At 43.5% G+C, this 13237-nt stretch overlaps 1 protein-coding gene across 2 annotated transcripts in view; it reads right to left on the bottom strand.

Annotated features, from left to right (window-relative positions):
* The window catches only part of ERBIN (erbb2 interacting protein), a 710320-nt gene that overhangs the window by 25201 nt on the left and 671882 nt on the right, over positions 1–13237 (bottom strand). For both annotated transcript variants that reach the window (XM_085631853.1, XM_085631862.1), the window contains one exon: positions 2658–2732. In XM_085631853.1, the coding sequence (XP_085487979.1) occupies positions 2658–2732 (75 nt within the window). The remainder of the gene's footprint in view (positions 1–2657; positions 2733–13237) is intronic.

Below are 13237 nucleotides of genomic sequence, written 5' to 3'. Positions count from 1 at the left end.
TTTAAACTCTACCAAACGGCGTTCTTAGCAAAACAGGGCTCGTATTGGTTTGTTCCTCCCGTGGGATATACTCCAGTCTGGCTAGAGATCGAGAAATCGTTGCTCAGCAATTTTGCCCCAGCTGTACTACTTACCTCCAAACTTACAAATATCAGCTGTTCAAAATCTATATTTAAGAACACAAAATACGCCCTTCTGAAATTAGATAAAAATCTAGATGTTAGTATAAGGTATTCGCACTTAGAGTCACTGTGGGACAACCATAAAATACAATATAGGGGGAGCACCATACACTAAAGTACATGCATTGACAAGGGTATCTCCTTTCCTCACCAACTGGTAGACCCGGTAGAGGTCATCTACTTTAAAAACCTACAGACAAAATGTAATCTAGACCATAGGGAATTCTACAGATTCCTAAAAATTAAGGCAGCAATCACGAAAGCTAACCTATTGTCTTCTTCCCCTTCCCTCCCACAATACATAGAGAAAATAAATAAACTGGGCCACCAAGTATCCTGAATTTATAAATTACTTTGCCCTAAACATTCAAACCTCAATAAAAAGCTCACCTCCTATTAGGAAAAGTCTCTAAAAATAAAATTTCTCCAGCCCTTTCACAGACAAAATTTTGTCTCTTACACAAAGCATATTGAACACCAGCTCACCTACACCTACCCAAGATTAGAGAGGATTCCAAGTGTTGGAACTGTAAGGAGGATACAGGAGACCTAGCACACCTGCTATTCTATTGCAAATGCTTAAAACATTTCTGGGACGGTATTTTTGATTTTATCTTAAAACTTCTCTCATGCTCCCTTAAAAGGGAACTCTTTACATTGGTATGTGCCTCCCTTAATGTGGTAGTCCTAAACAACAATGATAGGGCCCTTTTGGACCTTCTCCTGATAGGAGCAGTTAAAGTCATACTAAATAACTGGAAGGATACAAATAAAGCGTTGTTTAAATGCTGGTTAAACTGAGTCTCCCACCTCAGAGGCGCTGACACAATTGCCCTCCAAAACTCACCATGGAAACCCCCCCTCAGACATATGTGGGATAGTCTTGATATATATTTTGAATCACACAAACTGCCATGAAATATACCCTTAATGAGGAGTAGCTCATAGTCTGCTCAAGCTTGGCCTAGACCTGTTCTCTGCCTAATTTCTCCTATAGGTAATCATCTGGACTATGTCGTTGCAGTACATAAGTAGATGCTCATTGTCAGTATATGTTTTATGTTCTTTTTGATTTACCCTTCTTTCCTTGATATTTAGTACATTTTGTAGTATTGTACTTATTTTTATGTATGTTTGATGTATTAATTTGTTCAGGAAGAAACCAAAAACTTTTGAATATCAAAAAAAAAAAAAGAAAAAGAAAAACTGTAGTACTTTCAATACCTTCTAAACCTGCAACCTTTAACACACATATTGCTAATAATTCAGTGATAGGCAAAAAAAGGGTATTTGACTAAAATGTTTATTGTTAATGAAATTACAATTTAGCTGTAATATTGGAATTAATATCAAATGGAGTTGGAAAACAAGGAAAGTGGATGGTAAGCATGTGCAGAATAAAGCCACTAAATGAACAAGCATTAGCATAGCCAATAGGACTCACATTTGGGACCTTATAAGTGTTTAGCCATGCAACAGTTGCATAACTAAATACTTATAAGGTCCCAAAAGCGAGACTAATTGGCTATGCAAAGCGGCCGCGAAAGTGAAAGTGATCAAACATCAAAGCGGAAAGTGAAAGTAATTGCGGTAAAGCGCGGTGCGCGCGCACATGCACTTTAGCTCTAGGCTGGCCTGGTAGCACTTTTTGGAGCCCTCTCAATAAGTCTCGCCAGACCAGCGCATGCGCTGGGTCAGGCGAGACCTAAAACAGGAATTTAAGGTCCTGATATTTCTTGGATAGTCCCTAGTAACCTCTGAGGGTTTTCGTATTTTCAGAAATCATGTGGCTTTATACAAAAATTTGTCAAAGTCATTGCTGGTCCAGTACACCTAATTTCTAATGGCATGGTAATTACTTAATGACATCCATACAGTTTCAAAATCTAGGGGAATATTTTAACCCTTCCGATTATTTGGGAGGGCTGAGGGAATATCTGATATGGGACTTGGAAGTCCGGGAACTCTCCGTGCAACACTTCATTAACATTTCATTTTGGACTTGTCTTTGACTTGCAAGATCTGCAAGTGTCATGCAACTTACGGCTGGCTTTTAAGATAGAGATGCTCAGGTAAGGGTAGGCATCCTTCTTTTAAAACCTTGCTAAAGCATGAGTAAACAATGCTGCCCTGGGAATTAGGACTATAAATACTTCAAAGACAATTGAAGCTAGTCTCTACACAATGAAAAACAGCATCTCTAAAGTGTATCAACAGTCACAGATATTATTTTTGCCTAGTTTGCTACCCTTCCGTCAAATAGAACAATAGTTTATCACTGCAACTTCCAATGCCATTCCGCACAGTTATGAAAGACATCGATGATGAAAAAAGCAGATATCTTAGGAAATGCATTATACTTGCCTGCAATTTCTCACTAAGCCAAAAAAGGAAATGCATGGAATAAGCAAGAGGATGAGTATTAATGAAGAGAAAAATGAAAAACAATAACTGAACACAGTTTACTATAATTACCTCCACTATTTTATCTCCTGGCTGCAAGAGTTTGGAAGCTGGCCCTTCAGGCTGTACTCTGGTAACAAATATACCCTGAAAATGCAAAGAAACACATTTACCGTTGTGATTTTTAAAAGTTGCCTCACCAGTACTGGTAAACTTTTTTTAAAAACACATTTCTAGAAAGAACACAAGCTCAGGCACAGAAATAATTTACCCAGAAAGAAAAAGATCAGTATCTTGAGGTCATGTCATGAAGGGGTTTGTAGTCAATTACCTATACCAGCTAAAGCACAGACTAGAATGGGAAAAGGAAAATGCTACTTACATTGTAACTAACGTTTTGTAGGTTGCAGTGCTGTAGAATCACATGCTCTGCAGACACTTGCCATCCAGTGCTGGGAGCAGAAGTTAGAAGATGTTTTTCTTCAAAGTATAAGTTTCAGATGCAAGGAACCACTGTGCTAGACAGTAGACAATTCTATGCCAGGACCGGAGGCTCCAATTATGCTTCTCTATCTTTAATGCCAAACTTTCAACAGCTAATCAAAAACACAAAAACTACATTTCCCATAAGTCCATCAGCCAATCAAGGCCCACCAACCCCTATATCATGGACAACCCACGAGGAGGACTTCTTTGCTGCTGAAGCCAAGCACTTTAACATGTTGTTGTATTGTATTTTATTGCTGTGCTATAGCACGCTGCGTTCTGTCACGTCCTGGTGGTTTGCATTTCTTGCTCCCTGTTTGGGGGCCAATTCCCTTGCCCACTTCTTCCTCCCCTCCGCTACCACCCCTTCAATTAGGGCTCTGCCCTAATTTTTGGAGACACAGTCGGTGTGACCAGGTGCTGACCTCTAGACAATCCACAATATTGGGGTCCTTTTAACTCCCTTGATTGCACTTGGTACACTCCTTTCCTTCCCCTTATAGGATTGGAGGCGCATTGTTGTACTCTACTATGGATAAATCCGGTTCTTTGAACCCTGCATGAGCGTTATACGGTGGAGGACTTCAGAGTGGGGGAAGAATTGGCTGAGGCTTTGGACTCATAAGTCCAGCAGACTGTGAATAAGGCTCTGGCTGTTGTCCTGCAACCCTTCGCTCGCCAACTGCACATGATTGCGGAGTGTGTCCCTATCCCGCCTACCCCCAAAACCTTTGCAACTTATCGAGCACTCACTTGGTCTCTCCCGAGAGTTCCCCCACGCCAAGGGACTAAAGTTCCTCACACTGACGCTCTCCCAATCCTTTTCGATAGACCACATTTACAGTACCCCTGCTGGCCCAGATCCCCCCTCCACTCCCCCTCTATTCCTCTTCCCCAAGGCAATGATGCCAATACTGATCTGACCATTCCCCTAGAAGACAGCCCAGTTCCTGCCAAGTGAAGCCGTCCTTCTCCCTCGCAGGACTTGTCCCAGTCGGATCTCCTGACTTTGATCCGGAGTACATTGTTCATCCCAGATCTATTGACTGGACTCCACGACGTTGCGGCATACCTTCATTCCCACCTCCGCAAGTTGTTTGACAAAGTCATTCAGGCTAGGCTCGTGACAGAATACCCCAGACCGACTGGATGACAATGTCTCCGATATCCCGGAGGTGGATAGCAATATGAACACTTTCCTGAAAAAATTCTCTAAAGACACTAAGAAAGGCATTGATTGAGTCTGGCTGTCTTGCCAGGATCGCCTGCTGGATGTTACTGGACTGCTAGCAAAAACCCTGGAGATGGTGGTGGACGCTACAGAATCGGGGAACCCTGTCGACCCCGATATCTTGGCAGGGTGGGCCCAACGTGCTCTGCCAAGTGGACAATGCTAATTGTGCCATTTCTTTGGAGTGCAGGAAGTCAATTTGGATGTGTATAGACCCAAAGCTCTCCAAATTGGCTTCTGCTAAAGCGGGCACAGTGGTGAACGGTCTCCTTTTTGAGGATCCCTTCATCAATGATCTAGCCAAGTTTGTCAATAGGTTTACAGAATGGATAAGGCCCAAACCTCGCTCAAAAAGGTCTTCCATTCTAACCTTTTTGCCAGGGCCAGGCGTTTTTGAGGCAGATCACCCCGCCATGCTTTCCAGAGAGGCTTTCAACATGGGTTTGACGACTGTCGAAACTGCTCATGGCAGGATTACAGCAGTGGCAACACCTTCTACCTTTCCCGATCCCGCTTCCCCAGAGCCAGGCACAGCAAAGGTGGCTCCCACGGTGGAGTGCAAGGAGGAACTCAACTTTCAGCAACAGGTGAGAATGATATCTCCCTCCCCTGTCCCTTTGGGTGTCTGATTCGTCATTCTTTTCACAACTGGGCGTAGATTACTCAGGACGCCTGGGTCCTTCAAATGGTCCTGGGTTATCAGATAGAGTTTTACGTGATCTCCTCCCAGTGGTTCCTGCCTCAACCCCAGGATATTTCCTTTCTAGACCAAGCGGTCATTGACAAACAGAGCCGGAGTCTATTGGCCAAATGTGCCATCCCCCCCGCATATCGTCAGCCGAGTGGATTTTGCAGTATTGTCTTTGGTTCCCAAGCAGGGAGGGGGGCATGTCACAGGTTATTGCTCAAACTCTGACATTTCAAAAGGTGGGTTTGTTATTGCCATTTCAAGATGGAAAGAATCAGCTTACTCAGATTCCCTCAGAGAAGGCGACTGGATGGTCCAGCTTGATCTGAAGGATGCCTATCTCACAGTTCCAATATTCAACCTCCACCGTCGGTATCTCTAGTTCCAATGGTGGTACGACTGGCTCGAGTACTCAACTCTATCCTTCGGTCTTTCTTCCGTTTCTTGGTGCTTCACCAAACTGATGAAGCCCATAGTGGGATTTTTACAATGCCCATGGTGGTGCAATCTACTTATCCTGGCTCAGGAGAGGGGCATCCCATTTGACCATTACCATTTTGCTTCTTCAGTAGTTGGGATTTTTTCTGAATACGGAGAAGTCCTGGTTTACTACTTCACAGTATATAGAGCTACTGGGATTCCAGATAGATTCAGTGACAGCGCAATTATTGTGACTTTCTCACAAGATCAGGGAAGTCAAGAAGGCGTCCAAGGCGTTAGCATCTCTGAAACAGGTGGCTTGGATTGTGGGGTTACTCCCCTCCTTCATTTAGGCCATTCTCCTGGGTCACCTTCATTATCCGGCTCTCCAACGGCTCAAGATTCACTACCTCCGAAATGGCCTGATTCAGACTTAATTCCTCTGTCCCAGGACAACAGAATGGAGAAGGAATGGTGGTTGCGCCACCTGGAGGCCTAGAATGTCGGGGTGAATTTCAGATCTCAAGCAGACATGGTCATGGAGTCAGATGTGAGCAGGTGGGGTTGGGGAGCCTGTCGTGGTTCAATCTCTGGCAGGGGAGGGTTGTATCCTGCTGAGGATGGTCAATGTGTTGAATGTTTATGTCAGCAAATTGGGGGGCACCAGATCTTGTATGTTGGCGGAGATTGCCAAGGCTATTTTTGCTTACAGCACAAGATCTTGGTGATTGCGATACATCTGCTGGGTCAGTCCAACATGATTGCGGACTGGAATTCCAGATTTCTGAAAGACTCCATCAATTGGAGGTGATGTTATTACCCCCATCTTTCAGTGGCTTCAACATATGTGGGGTCAGTTTCGGACCTATTTGTGTGCGTCTCGCCTGAATGCTCAGAATTCTCAGTTTTTCAGTGGGACCAATGCTTTTCCACAGGACTGGAGCCAGTGGTTAATGTACACCTTTCCCGTTACTCATGGTTCCTCGAGTGACTGCTCAGACGGTGGCATCAGAAAGAGATTCAGGTCTTGGTGATGCCTCTCTTGAGAGTGCAGTCCTGGCTTCCTACTCTGTTGGATCTATTGAATCTGCCAGTGAAACCGGCTCTGCGGCAGGAGCTTCTGACGGACCCCTTGGACAGTCTGCATCCTCTGGTTCTGCAGGGCTCTCTACAACCCATGGCGTGGCATCTTTCTGGGCATCTTTCTGGAGATGCTGGAGTCTTCTAAGGCTTTCGCAACAGTCTGAGCTGTTGGTCATCCATTCGTGGTCATCCAGTACCCATAAGTGATATGCTTTGGCATGGCATCTAATGGTCAATTAGTGTAGTCTACAGGGTCTTGATCCCATGGGGCAGACTTATCCCAGGTAAGGAACTTCCAGTCTTCTCCAACGGTATGGCTTATCGTTCTGTGAACAATTTTGTTCAAAATATACTATCACAAAGGGGAGACAAGAGGGGCATTATGGGGCTCACACCTGCCCTTTTTAACTCAAAAAAACACAAAGATTGGTGTTATACCCTCAGAGAAATGCTGTTTGCTTAATCAGCAGGTTAGTGCGTGATACTCTCAGAGAAATGTTGTGGGTTTTATTCTGGGTGGTGCACATATGGTCCTGACTCGGAACATTTTTTAATATGAGGGAGAATGTTTCCTACAGGTCCATGGGACTTCCATGGGGAGCATTTGTGCCCCGAGTTTAGCATGCCTTTACATACACGATTTTGAAAGTCAAAACATCTATGTGAATCAGAACCCTTTCCATAACAAGATTAGGTTGTGGAAAAGGTACATTGAAGCTATCTTGGTGATCTAGAGGGGCACCAGAGAAGAAGCCATGGTGTTTTCACTTTGGCTTAACAATCTGGATCAGTTTCTCAGATTTACGATGACGATGAGCAAAAAAGGGATGCCCTTTTTGGATTTACGGATCTACCACGTCGAAGGCCTTTTGAAAACAGACTTTTATTTAAACCTACAGACAGACATAGCCTCCTAAAATTTTAAAGCTATCACCCTGTGCACTAAGGGAAGGTCTACCAATTGGACAATTTCTGAGGCTACGAAGAAATGCACAGAAACCAGAAAATATAAAGAACAAGCTGAGATACTAAGTGATAAACTCAGAGAGAAAAACAAGCCCGAAAAAACTATCACAAATGCAAAGAAAAGTGCTTTGAATAATAATAATAGGGAAGTCCTATTAGAAACATACAAGAAACATACAAGAAAAAACAAGAATCTAGATCTATCTGTGTAACTACGTATGCCCCTACTTCCAACTCAGTAAAAAAGCATTTGCAATGCACTAGGTCTCGCATTTACGCAAGTTTAAGCTATTGGCATTGTAAATGACAATCCCTTTTATTTATGTTTTAAAAACCAAAACATAAATAAAAGTGATTGTCATTTACAATGGCAATAGAGTAAATGCGAGACCTATTGCATTGCAAATGCTTGTTAATATCTATGTATCAGAGTTGGCCCCACTGATCCAGCATTACGGCTTCAGCCTTACATCCTATGCCGAAGACACACAGATTGTCGTAGCGGCATATAAAGAGCAGGACCCTCCTGTACTGCATTTTAGAAACTGTATGCAGTAAGTGAACAATCGGATGGGCAAGCATTGCCTTAAACTCAATTCGGAGAAAACCGTAATAGTGATTTTCGATGGGATTGCATCTGGTGGCCCACAGAGATGGGAGAGTTTCCTAAACCTGGGGAGAAAGCGAAAAATCTTGGGATTTTAATTGATAAGAAACTAACATTCGCCCAGCAAACAAATGCAACGGTTTCCACCATATTTTACCTGCTCAAGAAACTGAGGAAGGTTCTTTCTTATATCCCTATGGATTCTAGGAAACAGTGGTAACTGCATTAGTATTATCAAAATTAGATTACTGCAATGGGTTGTACCTGAATATGCAAAAACAACATCTAAAAAAATTGCAAATGGCACAAAATGCAGCTGCGAGACTCCTCCTAAATCTGCCCAAGTATGAATCAGTCTTCACCGAAATCCGTAAACTCCACTGGCTTCCTGTAGCAAGTCGTGTTAAGTTTAAGACGCTATGCCTAGCCTTTAAGGCCTTGAATAATATGGGACCAAGGTTCCTAAGAAATATTTTCTCCTGGTACTGCCCAGGTAGACAGCTTCGATCTACTGGCACTAAACTTATGACGGTTCCCAGGTTTCGCACCTCTAGCTGGGGGGGGAAGCATTGGCTATGGCACGGCAAAGTAATGGAATACACTTTCTATGCATATAGAAAGAGTCTGAAGACATGGCTTTTCTCAAAACAATGCATAAACTTGTAGGGCTTACTGTAGTCTTCATAGCGCCAACACACCTCCGGGTATTCGTGCGCTTAATAAGTTATATTAACATAACATTAACATAACAACTGTGGACCTGACTACGTAAACCACCACCTGAACTTCCATTAGTCCATCAGACACCTTCGCTCCACCTCTTTCTCTAACCCTCACCCCCCCCCCCCTTCTGCATCCGACATAGCAGATACCGAGGCCGCTCCTTCTCCTACCTTGCAGCGAAGACATGGAACGAGGTACCTTTTCATCTCCGGTTCTCCCCATCTCTTTGACTAATCAACTAAACCCTGCCAGCGCCTGGATATCCTCATGGGTGACAAGAAGCGCTCTAAGAATCAACTGATTGATTGACTGCAAAATGTTTGTGTCGAAAACAGCTAAGCAATATGAAGAAAGCAGACTTCTGCAGAATTGAAAACCTGGGGATTCGACGAGGGGAAGAAGCACCGACAGGCCTTCTCCTCTTGTGCACCCAGGGTCTGGAATTCCATTCGAGTCACGTGCACCCCCAAACCTAGACTGCTTCCCCATGTGCACCATACCCACTCTGTCCAGCTGAGTAAACAAGAGCCATCGTGTGAAGCTCATTCAAACCAGCCAAAATGTGAGGACCCACATGAACCATAAATTGTACATTCAATCATGAACATTTATGACATGCGGACGTTATGGAACATGTTCCCTTGACCTTATTTTTAAGTCATCCTTATTAATGTTTCATTATTCAATACCCATATTTCAGGTTGAGACAACTGGTCATATACGTCACAAAACAGAAAACCAGAAAGCTTCCCCTTAAGTCTTGGGATGGAGGAAATAAATGAGAAACACGTATATTATAGCTGCTCTCTTGTGAGGCAGTAGGACACTGTACTACATCTACATGGACTGCAGACACCATTTCTATTCTTTGCCAAAGGCTTCTCCATTCAACAAGCATGCTCAGGGGGCCCTCGAACTATGCAGCAATGTTTTCACAATCCAAAAACATCTACAAACACCTAGCCTGTTCACTTTTCTGGGATTTGGAAAAAATATTGCCCCTAGAAAGACTTTTAGAAGAAAGTTAAGCATCATAATGGTGTAAGGATGGCCCAAATATAAATCATCAGAAGAAATGACATTTAGAAGTTAAGGTACCCCTGAAATCCTGACTCAACCTTCGCTCCCACCCCTGCAAACACTTGTGGCAGATGAAAAAGTAACGCTAAGAAGAAGCTGAATAGGAACGGGGCTATAATGCTTTGTTTTATTGTGTGCTTAGTTAGTTGCAGTGGGTCCGAAGGGATCCTTTTCAGTGTGTGCTCTGCTGACGTCATTTTGTGTGAGCGTCAGAGAACGAGAACGTCAGCAGTAGGTTACAGGCTGCTCCTTAAAGAGGAAATGTGGTGGTTAAAGATGACATTCATATCAGAAAGAGAATATGTGTAAGGATAACTTAAAAGTTGAAAAGGATGGGGAGGATCGGAGCAAAAGCATTACCTTAACTTCTAAATATGTTACGTAACTACTCCAGTAGCACACAAAAACCATAAACCCAACCACCCACTTATTAACTTAACTTAGACTGAAGGGATTTCGAAATGCTACCTACTTTTGTAAAAAATAAAAAAGGTTTCTTCCACCAGGGAAGCCAGCTCTTCCTATAAATATGGTCAGAGGGATAAATAATCAAGCTGTGGTTTGTATAACCTCACATCGCTGCTGGCAGGTGTTAAGAGAAAGCAAGCACCATCTCTACTGCACAGTATCAAAAGGGAGACACGTACTGTAGAATAAAAACATTGTAAACATCTGCATGTTAAAAAAAAAAAATCCATGATTGCCTGGATCAGTAGTGGGGTTCTTCGAAGGGATGTGCAAAGTGTATTTTGTTGCAAGCAAAGTCGGACAAAGTTCCAGAGTTTGCCATCAGCGAAGGTTTCCTGGTTTACCTTCGCCCGAGCTCATTTTTTTTCAGCGTAAAACATTTTCATGCTAATCGACCCCAACCACGATAGAAAATGCGTGCAAAACACTCTTCGGCGTTACCTTATGCGAAGCTTTATTATGCAACATAGAAAATGTTAGCAGAACCCGTCTATGCGAGTTCTTCTTTTGCAGAGTTTTCTATGAACAACGGCATCGAGCATGCGGAAAAACACAGACTTCTTCTGCGGAAGCATTTTGTTAATGTTAAATAAGGATGCGTGCGGCAAACTGTCGAAAGAGTCGAATTTTCCAGGCAAAAGTAGGAATAAAAAATTGCAGGCTTCGTGAAATAGGGCACATTGCACCGCACTTCAGGAAGGCAGCAAATAAATTAAAACAAGTACTACTTGCGCCTGACCAGCCCCTGTAAATGTGAAGAAACCACTCGACCTATCCATGCGCCCCGCTCTGCTGGTCTGCCCCGTTTCATTGAAACGTAAGCTGGCGGCGCAATGGTGCTTTGGGAAAATTATTCACTTCTTATAGATGGAAACAGAGTTAACTGTTCATTTCGAGCTTTTGCCTGGAACCCAGGAAGTTTAACAAGACGTCAGCAGTTCTTTCATTTACTTGCTTCCCCGTGAAATGGATTAAAAAAAGAAGAAGCCCGGGAATGGCGCGCGCGCCACAGCGAGACGTGTGGCTTGAATTATCGCACACGTGTCTGGGCACGATAATTGAAACCACATGACGGCCGGTCTGTGTAATAGACACCAATAGGCCATGGCCAGAGCAATGCGCCCACCTTTGGCCTATTGCGTGCTCTGTTGGTGAAATACACGCACGCACCAGCCAATCCCGTAACACAGAAGAAAAAGCACATGCACGAGCATGTGCAATTTCTAGGTACAATTTGAAAACCCCTACAAAAGGGCTCTCGCTGTGCGAGCCCTAAAAAGCTGGTCCTGAGACACTGGGGGATACTGAACACTGGAAATCTGAAGATGTCACGACCCAGGTTTGCGTTTAAACGCAGTCAGAGCATCAGAGACTCGGTTATGCATACCCGCCCAAAAATTAGGAGAGTGGAGTCACAACAGAGTCTGGAGCCTCCCTCCACCCACGGGCCACTACCCATGTGGAAGCTGTGGAGTATGTACATTCACAAAGAAATGCACTGAGGTGGATGTGGGCCTTTCCTCACCCTGGAAAACATCTAATAATTTGTAACTCAAATAACGTGCTCTATATGCTGAAATGCCTGTGTGGACTCCTATACATAGGGATGATCTCGCGAAAAGTTAGGGTAAGGGTAACAGAACATCGAAGCACTATCAGATGCAAGAAGGATAATACCAAACGGACAAGACATTATATAGAAAGACACTATGCTGAAAACGACAAAGAATGGTTTGTTCTACAAAAAATGGAACAAAGAAACATCGACAGCACAAGAGCACTATTCAGGTTTGAAGAATGATGGATGTATCGACTCCGAACTGATTCCCATGGGGATCATTAAACAGAAGGTAGTAACACTTAGTCTTTCCATCAGAAGGTTTTATATCTGCCTTTGTGTAAAAAAGCTGGCCTACCTGTAGATAATCATAATGCATCTCCCCGAGCCTATCCGTGGGAGACAACGTGAATTTGACAAGAATCCTAAACAGAATAAAAAATTTGATACACAATTACTCGCTAGTGAGTACCGGTCCTCCACACAAATTCATTCTTTTCAAAGCATTCCAAAAAGAGAGGCTGGTGGCACATGTAAAAATTCAGGAAAATATATAATTTTCCTTTTAGAAAATTAAGGCTCTGTCCCACGTCATCCAGAGGGTCTGCAGATCTCAGTAATTTTGACAATGAGCAGACGTATGATGTCCTAATACTCTGTTTGGCTCAATATGAATATATTTTTTTGTTAAGAAAACTACAGGTTGTCCAGCTATCAATATGATGAGGGACTTCATGTCTCATAATGTAGCCCAAAAGAGATTGTCACATGAGGCTAAAAGACAATCCCGGGTTAAACAAACCGGATTTTCGGTTACATCGTCTTCTCCCGCACGCAGACTTGCGTGCTATAGGCCTTGAGGAAACACCCCCAAATCGAAGTACGCTCTAGGCACAAGGTGCAGGCATGTTGGGCCCTGGGGTGAGACCCTCGGATCCTGATGCATGCTGGGCAAGGATTCCGGCTCCGGTACGGATTTTCTCACCTGCCCCTCGGCTACGGCCTGCAGACACAGGTGCAAATGATCATCTAATTCTACTGTGACCTGGAAGCTTAAAAGCAGTAACTTCCAGGCAAAAAATACTGCACCATGGGGCAAGTTAGGTGACAAGAGTGTTCTCAACCTTGATGAAGTAAGTGTTGCATGGAGTGTTTTGAGGATTGTTAGAATGCAGGCCCTTCAAGAGGCAGTGAAACAGGATATCTTAGTATCCTTGTGAATCGCTTCTATTACAAAAGAGGATAGGGGATTGGTTTTATGTTTTAAGTGTATCTGAAGTGTTGTTGTGCTTCCATATGTAACTTATACTACGTCTGGGGCCTGAATATTTTGCCTACCATT

Source organism: Triturus cristatus, chromosome 2_1, assembly GCF_964204655.1.
Source record: "Triturus cristatus chromosome 2_1, aTriCri1.1, whole genome shotgun sequence".
NCBI classification, from domain to species: Eukaryota; Metazoa; Chordata; class Amphibia; order Caudata; family Salamandridae; genus Triturus; species Triturus cristatus.
The sequence above is the reverse complement of the archived record's forward strand: the minus strand, read 5'-3'. Positions and strand labels throughout refer to the sequence as shown.